Source organism: Anolis sagrei, chromosome 1 (assembly GCF_037176765.1).
Source record: "Anolis sagrei isolate rAnoSag1 chromosome 1, rAnoSag1.mat, whole genome shotgun sequence".
NCBI classification, from domain to species: Eukaryota; Metazoa; Chordata; class Lepidosauria; order Squamata; family Dactyloidae; genus Anolis; species Anolis sagrei.
The window spans coordinates 149436522-149450788 of NC_090021.1; the positions used below are offsets into that span (position 1 = coordinate 149436522).

General features: G+C 39.5%; 1 protein-coding gene across 6 annotated transcripts in view; it reads left to right on the plus strand.

Annotated features, from left to right (window-relative positions):
* ITSN2 (intersectin 2) overlaps positions 1-14267 on the plus strand; it is an 88066-nt gene that overhangs the window by 6833 nt on the left and 66966 nt on the right. For 3 of the 6 annotated variants that reach the window (XM_060785196.2, XM_060785188.2, XM_060785204.2), the window contains exons 2-3: positions 7851-7921; positions 10702-10794. In XM_060785196.2, coding sequence (XP_060641179.2) covers positions 7891-7921; positions 10702-10794 — 124 coding nt within the window. In that variant the 5' untranslated portion in view covers positions 7851-7890. Of the gene's footprint in view, positions 1-7850; positions 7922-10701; positions 10795-14267 lie in introns of those variants that run through there. The other 3 variants (XM_060785213.2, XM_060785222.2, XM_060785240.2) reach the window with 1 other exon arrangement.

Genomic DNA, 14267 nt, shown 5'->3' on the forward strand with positions numbered 1-14267 from the left:
CATTGATGGTAACCCTTTGAAAACAGTTTTCCAACCAGTTATGGATCTATCTATTCCACATTAAATCAGTTTGCTAATCAAAATATAATGAGAAGCTGAAGTTCAGATAAATGACATCAACAGCATTCAACCCATCTACTAAACTTTTGACCTGATTTAACCAAAAGATCTAAGCTTAGTTTGGCAGGATTTCTTCTTGACAAACCAGTGCTGGCTCCTATTAATCACTGCATTGTCATCCAGATGCTCGCAAATAGATCCTTTGTAATCTGTTCTAATATTTTTCCTGGTATTTAGGTCAGGCTGGTTAGCCTGTAATTTCCCAGACCTTCATTTTTGTTCTCTGAAGAGAGGCACAGTGTTTCTTCTTCACTAGTTTTCTGGCATCTCACCTGTTCTACAATATTTCTCAAAAGTGTTGGAAGGTGGTACATCAGAGAGTGCATTAGCAAGTTCCTTCAGTACTTTGGGATGCTATCCATCTAGTCTTGCAGATGTGATCTCATATAGGTTAACTAGGTGGTTCTTGATTACCTCCTTGTCAATCTTGTTTTGCAACCTGTATCCCTTATAACAAAGTCTCTTCTGCTGTATGTATACACAAAGTTTTTGTTTTTTTTCTAGGAAAAGAAAACATCATGCAAAATAGGTGTTAAGCCGTTCCGCCTTTTTGCTGTGCTCGGTTGACATTTTAGCATCCTTACTGATCAGCGTCCGTCTGTTTCCGTTATAGTTTGCCTGCTTGTTGTTGCCCTCTGCTTGCCTAGGCAGTCGGCTCATTCTGAGCTTTAGCTTTCTTCATACTATTTCTGCAAGCTTGGGCTATGCATCCATACTCTTTGATGATTTAACATTCCTTCCCTTATTTATAAATGTTCTTTTTCATTTTCTTTTTGCTATTGCTGCGCTTTTTGGCGGTTTCAAAAATTTTCAATTTTTCTTCTTCTGTGGGATTGTTTGTGATTATGGTTAGCAGTTCTTTCATTAATTCACTTCCTTGCTGGATGTCTTTTTCTTCTAGTGTTTCAAGCCTGGGTATTTCATCCAGTATTTCTGGGAGTTTGAGAAAATTAGCTTTTTTGAAATGAAAAATCAGTGCTTGACTGTATGCTTCTTTGCCCTGTCCCACATCTATGAATTCTAGTTTTACGTGGTCACTTCCTTCTACTTTGAATCTAGTGACTAACTTCTCCATATTGGTAAGGACCAAGTCCATGGTTGCTGACCCCCTTGTTCCTTCCTCTACTGTTTTAAAGAGGATATTATCTGCACGGCTTGCCCATCAGAAATTTGTTGGCGAGCCTATGCATGGCAGATCTAGTCTCCTTGCAAATTTAAGGTTAATTGCAGTCCCTTGTAATTACTAATTGTTGCATCTTTGAAATTAATGATATTTGTTTCTGAAAAGCATCACCCATTACTTATTTTGGTTTGGTGACCTGTATAGGATCTAACCACAATATTGTTTGTATTTACTTGATTCTCCATTTATTTTTACCCAAATGTTTTTGATTTATCTGTTTTTGTAGATTTCCTACTTCTTTGCTACATCTATTCTTCTTGAAACAGTTATGTCATCCTTCAATTAATATAATCTAATCATAGGAGCCATAACACCAGGTGTTCGTTACAACTGTAAAGCCATACAGTAAGCTCTTCTGTAATGCATGTTTTTACACAGTTAACACAGTTATTAGAGAAATACCATCTGCATAACACAAACTCCTAATTGACTATAATGTGACTCCATGTTGAGCATCCAAAATTGGTGCATCTCTTCTCTGAATTGTTAAACAGCAACCCAACCTACCCACGTCTTATAGGCTTAAGAAGTGAGAGGCTGAAGTGAGGTAGATGGAAGGAGTGGGAGGGAGCACTTACAAGCCAGGAATGAGATTTTAAGCCAGAATAGGCATGAGGAAGGGGGAGAGAGGGATCATTCGCACAACATTTGACTGCTGTAGCAAGTCGAGGCTCATCAGTGATAAGGCATAACAAATATTATTAGCTGCTTAAAGTATTGGGGATCCCTTTTCAGCAGGGTTCCAGAGGCTGGGGGTACTTTGCCGCAACCTGCAATAAATATTTATTCTCATGTTTTTCCAAGGATAAAAGTCACCATTTATGCTTATAATTAAAGTATATTAGTTAAAACCTGTGACAAACTAAACATTTTACCTACTAGTGATACATTTTGAAAATTGCACCTAACCCTATTTTTCTCGTTAGTCCTATTATTTTTAGAATGTGATTTTTTTATAACACTCATTTTTAAGGAGCTGTAACTATTGTATTATAGCAGAACTTACTGCACAAACATTTCCGCTCTAGAACTTCAAGCTCATCTTGTTTGTTTCTGAAACTCTGTGTGTTGGCATATAGACATATGGAAAACCATGTTTATTTTCACTTATTAATTTATTGTTAGTTTTACTGTGGATCCCATTTTCTCCCTCCTCTACAATTCACATCCTTGTATTTAGATCTTGCGTTTGGGGTGTTATTTAGAATATCCTCTTTAGTCACAAGAATTTAGTCTAAAGCCCTCTTAATCAGACTTGCCATACTAGTACCTGAGGTATTATTCCTGATCTTTATGTATATGTAAGTCTTATATATATCTGGCCATTTCTGACTACATGCATCCTGGCTTGCCACTGTCGCTTCACTTCTCATGGTGTCCTTAATCGGTAATGGGCTATAATGTCTGGGGATGATAAGAGTTGTAGTGCACATACAGAAAATGCCAGTAGAAGAAACCCTTGAGTCTGTATATCTTGCTACATGACATTGGTGCCATAGGCACTAAGAATAATTGCAGGCTATCAGTCACTGTGACGCCAAGCAGCTCCCAGAGTGAGCATACCTTCCGGAGTTAACACACCTCTGAGAGCAAACTTTCTCAGATGTCTGGGTTCTGGCTACAGACTCTTCAGGCCAATTTGTTCGGTCCCACAATTCAAGTCATGCCCCAAAACCAACACTTGCTCCAAGCATTAGAATATCCAGTTCATATGGGGGCCATAAAACCAGTGCCACATACGGAGACATTCTCAGACTTTTAGGTAGAACTGTTCCTGGTCCCCAGAAGCAACATTTGTTGTGCTGTACTAAATTTGCTAAAAGTAATTAATTTTGTTAAGAAATTGAAGTTACACATGGAGATTTTTTGCATAATGCTAGAAAGCATTCGCAGTAGGGGCTATCTAGATTTCTGAAAGCCTGTTGGCATATACCTTTTCATTCCGACAACAGGAGATTTCTGAGATCCACCCAGACAAGGAGTTACTTTTCAATACTGTCCTTCTGGTTTAGACTGTCACCATCCACTTGCCTTAAAAAAACAGGCAGAGTTAATCTCAGAACCACTGGTAATAATTTTGAGAATTCCCTGGAGAACAGTAGAAGTTCCAGCAGGAGGAAGGCAAATGTTCCCGTCTTTAAACAGAGGTAAAAAAAAGAACCTAATTACTGCCCAGTCAGCCTGGCATCAATACCAGGAAGGATGATAGGGCATATCTTTAAATTTATTTATTTATTTATTTATTTGCTGCATTTGTTAACCGCCGCTCTCAGCCCTAGGGCGACTCGCGGCGGTGTACAACATATCTTTAAACAGAAAATTTCTAAGCTCTTAGTAAGGAATACCATGCTCACTAAAAGTTAACATGGATTTCTCAAAAGCAAGTCTAGACTGATCTATTTTTCCCCTTTTGGTAAAGCTACAAGTTTAGTAGATAAAAGAATGGATGTAGCATATTTTGATTTCAGTATGGCCTTTGACAAATTCCCTCATAATATTCACATGAAGAAGCTAGTCAAATGTGGGGTACATAATTCTAGTGTTAGGTGGCTTGGGGACTGGTTAATTGGCCAAATCCAAAGGGTGCTTACCTATGGCTTCTTGTCATCCTGGAGAGAAGTGACCAGTGGGTGCCACAGTGTTCAGTCCTGGGCCCAATACTATCCAACATCCTTGTCAATGACTTGGATGATGGAATAGAGGGCATGCTTATCAAATTTGCAAATGACACCAAATTAGGAGGGATAGTTAATACCCCAGAAGACAGCATGAGATCTCAACAGATTAAAGAGCTGGAGCAAGACTAACAAAATGAATTTAATCAGGGAGAACTGTAAGTTACTAGCCAGAAAAAAAACAAAATACACAGATAGTAACATCTGGTTTGACAACAGTACATGAGATAGGGATCTAGAAGTCTTAGTAGATTATAAAATGAACGTGTGAGCAAGGAAGTAATAAAACAACTTTATTCTACTTTGGTCAAACCACTTGAAATACTGTGTTCATTTCTACTGCTCTGGAACCTAGGGATGCACCTTATCATGGCTCAGTATTACGTAATCATGCGAGATGTAGTTTTATGAAGTCTCTGGCTTTCTCTGCCAAATAGTTCTGGTGCTCACTGAATTACAACTCCCATTATTCCATTGAATTCACCCTCAAATACGGATCAATAAATTCCATCTATAGCAATAGAGATTCCACCTAAACATTGGGAATAACTTCCTGGTTGTAAAAGCTGTGCTCCAATGAAATATGCTGCCTCAGAGTGGGATGAAGTCCCCTTCTTGGAGGTTTTTAAATAGATGCTGGATGATCATTTGTGTTCCTGCATGACAAGGAGTTAAACTGGATGGGCCTTGGTATTCTTTAAAGTCTGTGGTTCTATGTTCACCAGATTCCTGGTGACATTGTGGCTCACCCTTCAAAACACAGTTCTGTTTTTAAGGAATTTGTACTGTGGGTGTTTTTAAATTTCTAAAGCTATGCTTCTGTTGCTTTCAAATAAAGTGCAAAACATACATTTCCAAGTTGAAGGGTGAACATGTGATTCCATTTCTATGTAATTAGAACAAAAAGAAAGATGTACACAGACAACAATTCTGCAAGGCTAAATGCAATAGCTACTGTTATGTTGACCCCTAGCTTAAAAGAAAAATGTATAAGTCATTTTATATCAAGATTTTCCTTGCAGTTTGTACTGTGTACTCTTTGTCACCATTTGATTGCCAGTTTTGGCAACATGGCAAAAGTTGTAGGATATCTGGAATGATAGGAATTTTGCAGTCATAAATTGAATAAGATTGTTATGGTATGGTTGTTATGGCATGAAATGTAAAGGAAACATCATTTTTACATCAGCACTATGCCAGGCAATATTAGGCAAATGAAATAATATTCCTGAAATACATGAGGGCTTCCTGATACTGGGTTGCATAACCACTGTTGTGAGGACGTAACAATGACCACCTTGAGTGACCTGCAGATGGGTTCCACAACATCTACCCCCACCTTATTGAATGGGGTGGTCACCACAGGGATAGTTTGCAGAAGTCCCTTGATCTTATCCCTCACTTTGCCAACTAGCTGGCATACTTCACAAGTTCTACAGTAAGCTCCTGATGTCTTTCCCCATGTTCGGCCAGTAAAACCTAGTTTGTATTCTGTCCCTGGTCTTATTAATGCCTGGGTGACCACTGAAGGGAACATTGTGAGCTAATTTCAAGATATTGAGGCAGTAGTGGGACAACTAGCTGTTTTCTCTCTTCCCACAAAATGATATCTTTCTTCATCCTGGCCTGTTTTGCCTGTTGAACTACCTTGACAGACTTAGGAGGGGTCGTAAAAGCTGTGCTTGGGCATACTGATTTTATATGACCATCTTGTTGGCAATTGAAACAGATTACACTTGTGGTGGTCTTAAAAGGAAGAGTGTCCCATCTCATAGGGTTAGCGTTCACACTTTCAGCCTTCCCTTTAGGATGCCATTATCTCAGCTTCTTGTAGGGAACTGAAAAATGTCCTCCTTCAAAATCTCCTTCAAATTCACCTAACAGGGTGACAACTCCTACTATGATTTTAATTATTTTATCTTTTATGTACCATCTCATTTGGAGTGGTACCAATATGTAAAATTGTTCCAAACTAACAAGCTGCTTCAACTCCTCAAAAGTCTTCACTTTATTTCCTTCAATCCTTGAAGCCTTCAAGGATTCAATCCTTCAATCCTGTCCAACGCTTTGTCTAACCTACAGCCCAGTTGTGAATGTGTTTCACCTGCCTTGCGTTTTATTTCTCTGAAGGTTTTTCGGCTTTATTCTGCAGTCATCCCAAACCTTAGTTTCTCTCTTTCTTTAAACAAATTATAATCAGAGATCTCCTCATCCCTCAAGTCTGCACATGTTTCACTTAATTCACCACAGAGCAGTGGTCTCAAATGTGCCATCTTTTTTTGCCTCAGACACTCCCAACTCCTGGCAAGTCCTTTCAAAACTGGCAAGAAAAACCTCCACATTATCTTATTTTTGGTACTTTGGAAACCGTTTGAAGTCCTGTGTAGTAAATTCAGCAACATTTTTCCTCGTTGTTGGTAGGGGCTTGGACTGGATGGCCCACAAGATCTCTTACAACTCTATGATTTTATGAAAAGAAGACAATTCTCTGCTTTCCCTGCTTTCATGTGATGAAGTCATGAGCCAGCAAGGCAAAATAGATCATGATACTGAGAATGGAATGTTTGGCTTATGACAGCCATATTCCTTTTTGCATGGTGCATACATTTTACGTATTTATTTACTGCTAGCCAATGAACAAAAGACGGTTGTTTTTTCCTAATATAAAGTTGGTATATCAGCCTGTGGAAAGCAAGGGGACACAGGAGAGGGCAGTATGGTTTGCAAAAGAAGACAGTGTGCCCATTTAAGTAACTTGTAGAGGGATGGGGCCTTCATTTGCATTCCTGTGGAACCCACCCAAATGTTGGGAGGTGGGATCAGAAACAGTCAATATTGTCATTTAGATCACACAATAGGATATTTGGAGCTATTTTCTGAGATGGACTGAAGTTAGACCTATGAAGGCCCTTTTTAAAAACTAGAAACCCGAATTGATGCAAAAACACTACATGGTCATTACATTATTTTAGACTTCAGCAGACTGTGTAATGCAGTCTTAAAAATGCCTGTAGAGAGATTTTCTATCTCTGTTAATTCCTCCCATAATTTTAAATAGTTCTTATTTAAAATCTTGCTGAATGCTTTAAATAATTTCTGTGTATTTTTTTCCTAAAGGACCTTACATCTTCCTATTTTCTAGATAATTTTAAATGAATTATTTTATCCTCTCGCCCTCCCCATCCACAATTATACACAGTACTAGCTTAAATCTCAGCTGAGGGAGAAGCAATTTCTATAATACTTTATCAAATGTAATTGCATTGGGCTTAAATCACTGTTTAGGATTAAATGAAGTTTCCTCATCTGTTGGTAGTTTCAGCAGAAATTACTCCTCTAAGAGTTGGTAATTTACTTTGTAGAGAGGATGTTTCAGATTTTGAAATACTTAGACAGCTTTCACAATGGTATTACACTGGAATGGTGACACTTGGTTTACTCATACCTCTGGTCTAAGGCATCAACTCTATCACTTTTAACCCTTCCTTTTTTGACTTGCCTTTACATGAACATTTTCTTCTAACTTGCAGACACAGAAACTTTCCAGTTAGGACCAGAGTGAGAGGAGGCTGGGATTCTGATGATCCATATTGGTGGGCGGTGGGAAGGGGTCACTCTGCCAAGGGACTGGAAACAGCATTACTATTCTGCTGTGAGTTTGAAAATACTGTCTGTTTCAAAACTGTATCTTATACCCAGTAAAAATGTTGCCTTCCATCCAAAATGAATCGAGTGTTTTCAACAGAGGTTTGAAGATTTGTATTGCTTGTTGTCAAGCCTGTTGACTGAGGAGGATGGCACTTCCTTTTGTTTTATTGGAGCTGAGCTATATTCAACCCTTGTTGCATTATTAATGGTATAATGTTTGTTAGGTTGCAGATGGCTGACAGCTAGCACGAAACACTCAGGATCATGATGGCTCAGATTCTTACAGGCATAAATGGTAAGTAGCTTGCTTAGAATATGTTCCAAAGGTAAGGCACATGTTTTCTGTGGGTTTTCAACACAAACATCCACTGTAACATAATCTGCCTCTAGCAGCTGCTAATTCCCCTGTATTGAAAGATTATAACATACACTATAAACAATGTGACAGCTCTTTCAGTACTTCAGCTGTGAAAGGCAATCTGTGCCCTTGTTAATCAGACCAGTTGAAATTTGGGGTATTTTGATACAGTGAATCTACTGTAGTCCTTGTTAATTCATATCACACTAAGAGAGGACAGCATGTGCAGGACAGCTGATGTAAATGCTTGCTGAGAAGTCAGCCCTCCTATTTTCTTGAAGGCAGTCCTAATAAATATATACAGGCATTTCCCAAGTTACAAACATCTGATTTAGAAGTAATTCATAGTTAAGAATGGGACTGAGACAACAGGATGTAAGAGAAATATATCCCTAGGAAAGGAAATTTACTCTCAAAGAGTTATCATGGGGAAAAGATATCTTCACTAAAGCTTTATCACCAATCCTTGTTTCCACAACAAGCCCTTTTTTCAAAATCCAATGATCAAAGGGACAAAAAGCAAGGTGAAATCTTCTGAACAGGGGCACAGACAGGAAAACAAACTCCACAGGAATGTTGACCCTTTCCCATGCTATCCAAATCTTATATGGATGTGTGTGTACACACATACATATGGCTGGAGTTTAAAAAATGTACCTGTTCCAACTTACATACTAACCTTTCTTGTTTGTAACTTGGGGATTTCCTGTATTAAATCGCAGCCTGGAAGGCTCCTTAAAATTTTTACTGTCATAAGTTCTGTTTCTGTTTGGTTCACCAAGAAAATTCCTTTTACAGCACTCATTGCAAGTCCATCTCATGGCTGCTATTTATCCAAATGCTAGTTTAGAACTTTATTACTTTGGAAATCAGTTTTGAAAATTTTCTACTATTTTATCATCTCACTGTTTTGTTATAAAAGGAATGCTGGCTACTCACAAGGACAGTAGTCTTATATCCCTAGTATCTGCAGTGCGCTGCCAGGAATTTAAAATGCACATATATTCTCAAAACAAATAATTTTATTTCATTGCAGATGTTTAGTATTGAAATGAATAGGCATAGAGTTAGATTAAATATGAACATGTTTACCAGCTGATAGAAAATTTTGCTTTCCTGCACGTGAGCAAGGCAACATTAAATTATTGGACAAATGGCAAACTGCATGCTTGTGTTTCCTATGTGAGATAAGTAGAACACGTTTTTCCTTCAAGTAAGTCAAAAAGGTGAGGCACATTCTTTCCACATATCCCCCTCCCCCATCTTCAGTGCTATGTTGTATAGTACTGCTGCTTTATCACTTGTAAAACACACATAACTAGCTCTTTTTATTTGCTAATGAATTAAAATAACACTTAGTTTAGAAGGTTAAAATGCCACTTTGGTTTTCATTTACAAAATTAACTGTTAATTAACATAAAGGCTGAATAATTATAGTCTACTCCACTGCTTCTTAAACTGTGGGTCCCAACAGCTCAAATTGGGGTCACAAAAAATTGGCAACAATAAAAGTTTTCTGAACACCACCCATTTGCACAAACCTGTTAGCAGTGTTTACAGTGGACTCTGCAGAAAATGTTTCCGCTGTACTCCACCAAAAGGAAAATCAGCCTGTTTAGCAAGCCTTGCAAATGCTGATTTGTTATCAGTATATGTTTTATTTTTATACACCTACATTCCCGAGGGCACAAAAAAAAAATCTTGTGCTGAATGGGGTTGCAAATAGGAAAAAGTTTAGAAAGCCCTGGTGCTCAGTGGCATTTTCTTGCTGAGGCAACTGAACTACCAACAAAGCCTGTTCTCCCTCCCCTCCCCAGAGAAGGACACCTTGACTGCGAAATATTGGTCTGTCCTCTCCTTCCTGGCACCATTAATGTTAACGGTAACTTGACTGGGTGGCACAATCTGTTTCCTCCCCTTTTTCCTTTCAGTCCCGTTGCATTTCTCTGTGGCAACAACAGGCAGGCAGAACATTCAGTGGATTTCTATATTTGATCAGAATCAATTTCCCTAATTTTAGAGTTGTATCAGATGCCTGTAGCAAGGTAGTGTGCTGCAAGGTTTCTTCTTGTGATTGTGGGACCTTTTCAGAAAAAAATAAATATTGGGTTTTGTTAGTAATCATAACATAACAGAGAATTTTCAACTTCAGAAGCACCACTTTTGTTTCTTCTCTAATTTGTTTTTAACTTGATTCCTGGAATTAAACCTTCAAAATGGGCATGTAGTCCAACAAAAATGTACACAGAAAAAAATCCAGAAATATTAAAAAAAATAGGCCAAATGTTATAACTATAAAGTCTGCATTTCTCAAGATAGAAACTCTGAGACTGAGTAGGCACAAACGGATTTCATCTTACAGTGTAAAGAAGCAGTGCCTGGTCCTCATTTCTGAAAGCATAAGATTGGCCGCAACTCCAGTCTATCTCTTGCCTTGGCAAAACACACCGTCAGCATAGAACAAAAGGGAATGCGGTGCAGTCGCCCCCAGGAGTGCTAGTTTCACCGCAGGGATCTCTGCTGACTCTGTGGTTAGCATAGTTAGCAAATCTGAAGGTTTTTCTTTTTTTAAAATTAATTGTTATTGTGCTTTAATACAAAGTTATTGATACTGTATAATGGTATCTTTTAGGGAACTGTTTCCAAACATTTTCCTTCAACTGACCCTCCATGTGCCAACATTGTTTTTCAAGGTGTAATTTCCTTTTGTCTTTCAGGAGGCCCAAACATGTGGGCGATCACTCCTGAAGAAAGAATGAAGTATGACAAGCAGTTTGACAGCCTTAAACCAATTGGGGGTTATGTTACAGGTTGGTATATGCTCCTGCAATCAATGGCCTTCCTTTTTAGAACAGTTTCACACATTTGGCTTTGGCTCAAATTTGCTATAACATACCACTAGAAATACAAATGGGAGGTGCTTCAGATTTGGCAGCACCCATCACTCTCCAGTTATTGCTCTTCTGCAAGTTCTACGTGCAACATTAACACTGGAGAATATGATACAATTCTGTGTGTTTTCATCATGCCAATTTTCATCTGTACTATTGAGCACAACATAGGGAAGTGATAGGGCAAGGGACTACTGACCTATGCATTCAAAATTCATCCTTAAAAATAACTTTGAGAGGTAAGCAACTCTCCAGGTCCTCATGACAGACCAGGGTTAAAAAGTTACTTTCAAAGTTATTTCATTATTGAAAAAAATCTTGTTGCCCCTTGTTATAGTTAGAAAGAGAAACATTTCTGTTATTCTTCATTTTTAATTCCTATGTGGTGTTATTATTGTTCTTATTATGATTATTATTGGAAAATAGCATATAAAACAGCTCCTCTTCCCTCCACTCTCTAAGGCAGGCATGGGCAAACTGTTTGGCCAGGCAGGGCAGGCCGGGAGAGAGGGGAGGAGGCCAATGTTTGGAGCGGGAGGGGGAGGCAGAAGGACAGGAGGACAGTTGGCGCAGGGAAAGGTTGGCATGGGGAAGGGGAGGCCAAGGGGATGATTGGCACAGGCGTGGGACTTCCTGACCCACAGCTGTGCAAGGCTCCTGAGAGAGCTTATCTGTAAGAAAAAATAAAAGGTCAATTCTAGCTCACCAGCACATCAATCCTTCTGTAGAAGCCCACTGGCTCAGTGCAACTTTATTTTCATGTCAGGACGACTTGAGAAACTGCAAGTTACTTCTGGTGTGGGAGAATTAGCCATCTACGTTGTCCAGGGGATGCCCAGATGTTTGATGTTTTGCCGTCCTTGTGGGAGGCTTCTCTCATGTCCCCACATGGGGAGTTGACAGAGGAAGCTCAACCCGCTCTCCCCAGACTCAAACCGCTGACCTATTGGTCAGCAGTCCTGCCAGCAAAAGGGTTTAACTCACTGCACCACCGCGGCTCCTCAGTTCAGCTGATCAGAGACAAAACTGTCGGAATTAAAGAAAAGTCTTATCCAGGACCAAAGAAATCCACAGTGAGATAGTTAAGACTGATCCTCCTAGAACAAAATCACAAGTTGAACACTTCCCAAGTGTCTAGGACTGTGTGATGTATTTTCGAATGATGCATGCAGATCTAAGTAAGGTGGCCTTTTGCAGTTGACAGATCATGACACCAAGAGCTCAGGTGAGAGCACCCAACAAATAAGGAATCTTTTGTCTATATATTCTCCAACATCATGGAAGAGGATTGTTCTTGTTTTTATGCCATTTTAAAGGAACATATGAATTGTAATGTGTTTCCCCTGGTTAATGCCAAGATGGGTTTTAAGAGAGGGGATGTATTCCCTTGCATATATAACCGCTGATATTTATCAACCTGTCACAGTTTTCCTGTTGTGTAACCCCATCATATAATCTTGCTAGAAAGGCCCTGCTAGAAAAGCCTCTCTGGAGAGCCCTGCACAGATGCATATAACTGCAGGGCCCTCCTCTTGGCAGGAAAGAGCAGTGACCCGCCAAACCCTCCTACTGAGAAGAGGATTTCACATACAGCTGCCCAGGGCCTGTCACCTCCTACGAGAGGAGAGTTTGACACACAACATCTTAGGGCTCTCACAAAAGAGCCCTCCGCAGATATGTATGGCTGCAGTGCCCTCCTCTCTGCAGGAGGGTGTGTTCACCCACCATGCCCTACTGCTGAGAGGAGGAATTCATACATAGCTGCCCAGGGCTCTTGTGAAAGCCTTGGGCAGCTGCGTGTGACTGCCCAGACTGTCTTTTTCACAGGAGGACTCAGCTGCAAGCTGTGTCATTCTACTGAGAGAAGGGTTTCACACGTGGCTGCCCCAGCCCTACTCTCAGTTGCGTATTTCGGCTTTTACCTCTACCCCCACCCAGTAGCCTACAGGAATTTTCCATCAATCAAACAGAATTTCTTCTCAGATCCACCTTTTCATACTTAAAGCCTCCTGGATAATTAATAGATGCAGAGCCAGACCTCAGCACTGTGAAAATAAAAAGGTCCTACACTGCAGTGGATAATTTTTTAGAAAATGTTTGGAGAGAAATTGTTAAACACATGTTGTTTGTATATATTGGATCGTTATCTTCTTCATCTACACAACTAAGTCTCGTCCACTAGTATAATTTGAACAGTAGAATAGACATAAAGCATGTTACCTGTATTTTGCAATTCCTGGTGTCAGAGCTCTTTCAATTTAAAAATTCAGTTTATTGCAGAGCAGCTGTACTGCTTTTAGCTGACATTTTTCATTTCATTATGTTTACATTTGTCTTCCTCTTGTTATAAACTCCTGAACTATTCAGGAAGAACATGATGCAAATTATACCTTTGCATAATAGTTCTACAAACAGTTTCATGTGCTGTTAACTAAATGACAGGCTTGTTGTAAAACTGCTGCATCTCCCCCATGACTCTTCCTTATTCAGTGGAAAGTGAGTCTGCCAAGGCCCTCTGGGGTGGAGGATCTTATAATATAGCTATTTTGGATCTGATGACAGAAATGTAGCCAGCTGTTCTTCTGGTCCTGCCCCCTCCTCACCAGGCACAGAGTGATCGGGGAGGGGGGTGTGGACTGCAGTTTTACAGTTAGTCCAACAGAGTGACTTCGGTTATTGTGGAGGGAGGAAGAGTTGACTTATACCTGTATTCTGCTAACAGGATGCCAGCCACTCTCTGGAAATACCCATGCAGGTGCCTAACTGCATACACCATAGAAAAGAAAGAAAGGACACAAAAAAGTGATTTTTTTAATGGTGTGCTTTGGGGAAGGGGGAAAATCACCAGGCTTTTAGATTCTGTCAGAGGCTGCTGTGATTTTTAGTTGTGAATTCTTAGTTTTGATTTTTAGTTCAGTTTTGGTTTGTAATTGATTTTTTAAACTACCAACATCATTTAATTCTGTTCTATTGCTTATATATTTGTAGATTTTAGCGCCCACCCTGTCCACCCTCTGTAAAGACTTGAAAACTTGGATGTTCCAATGTTCTTTTGATTAATCGGTTCATCAATTGACATGGCCCTTCTAGCCCTAATTTAATTATCTGGCTTTTGCACTTTACTGCCAGCCTTGCTCTGCAGTTGTATTGCACAAGCACTTGCCCCACCCTCTCAACACACCCATTGTGCTCGGCTACTGGTTGTTGGTCATTGATGCTTAATGTTTCTAGGATTTTTGTATGGTTTTTGTTTTAATTTATTTTACTGTGCTATATTTTAGTTCTGTTGAATAGGCCTGATCCCCATGTAAGCTTCCCCGAATCCCTTCGGGAAGATGGTGACGGGATATAAGAATAAAGTTGTTGTTGTTGTTGTTGTTGTTTTAAACTGT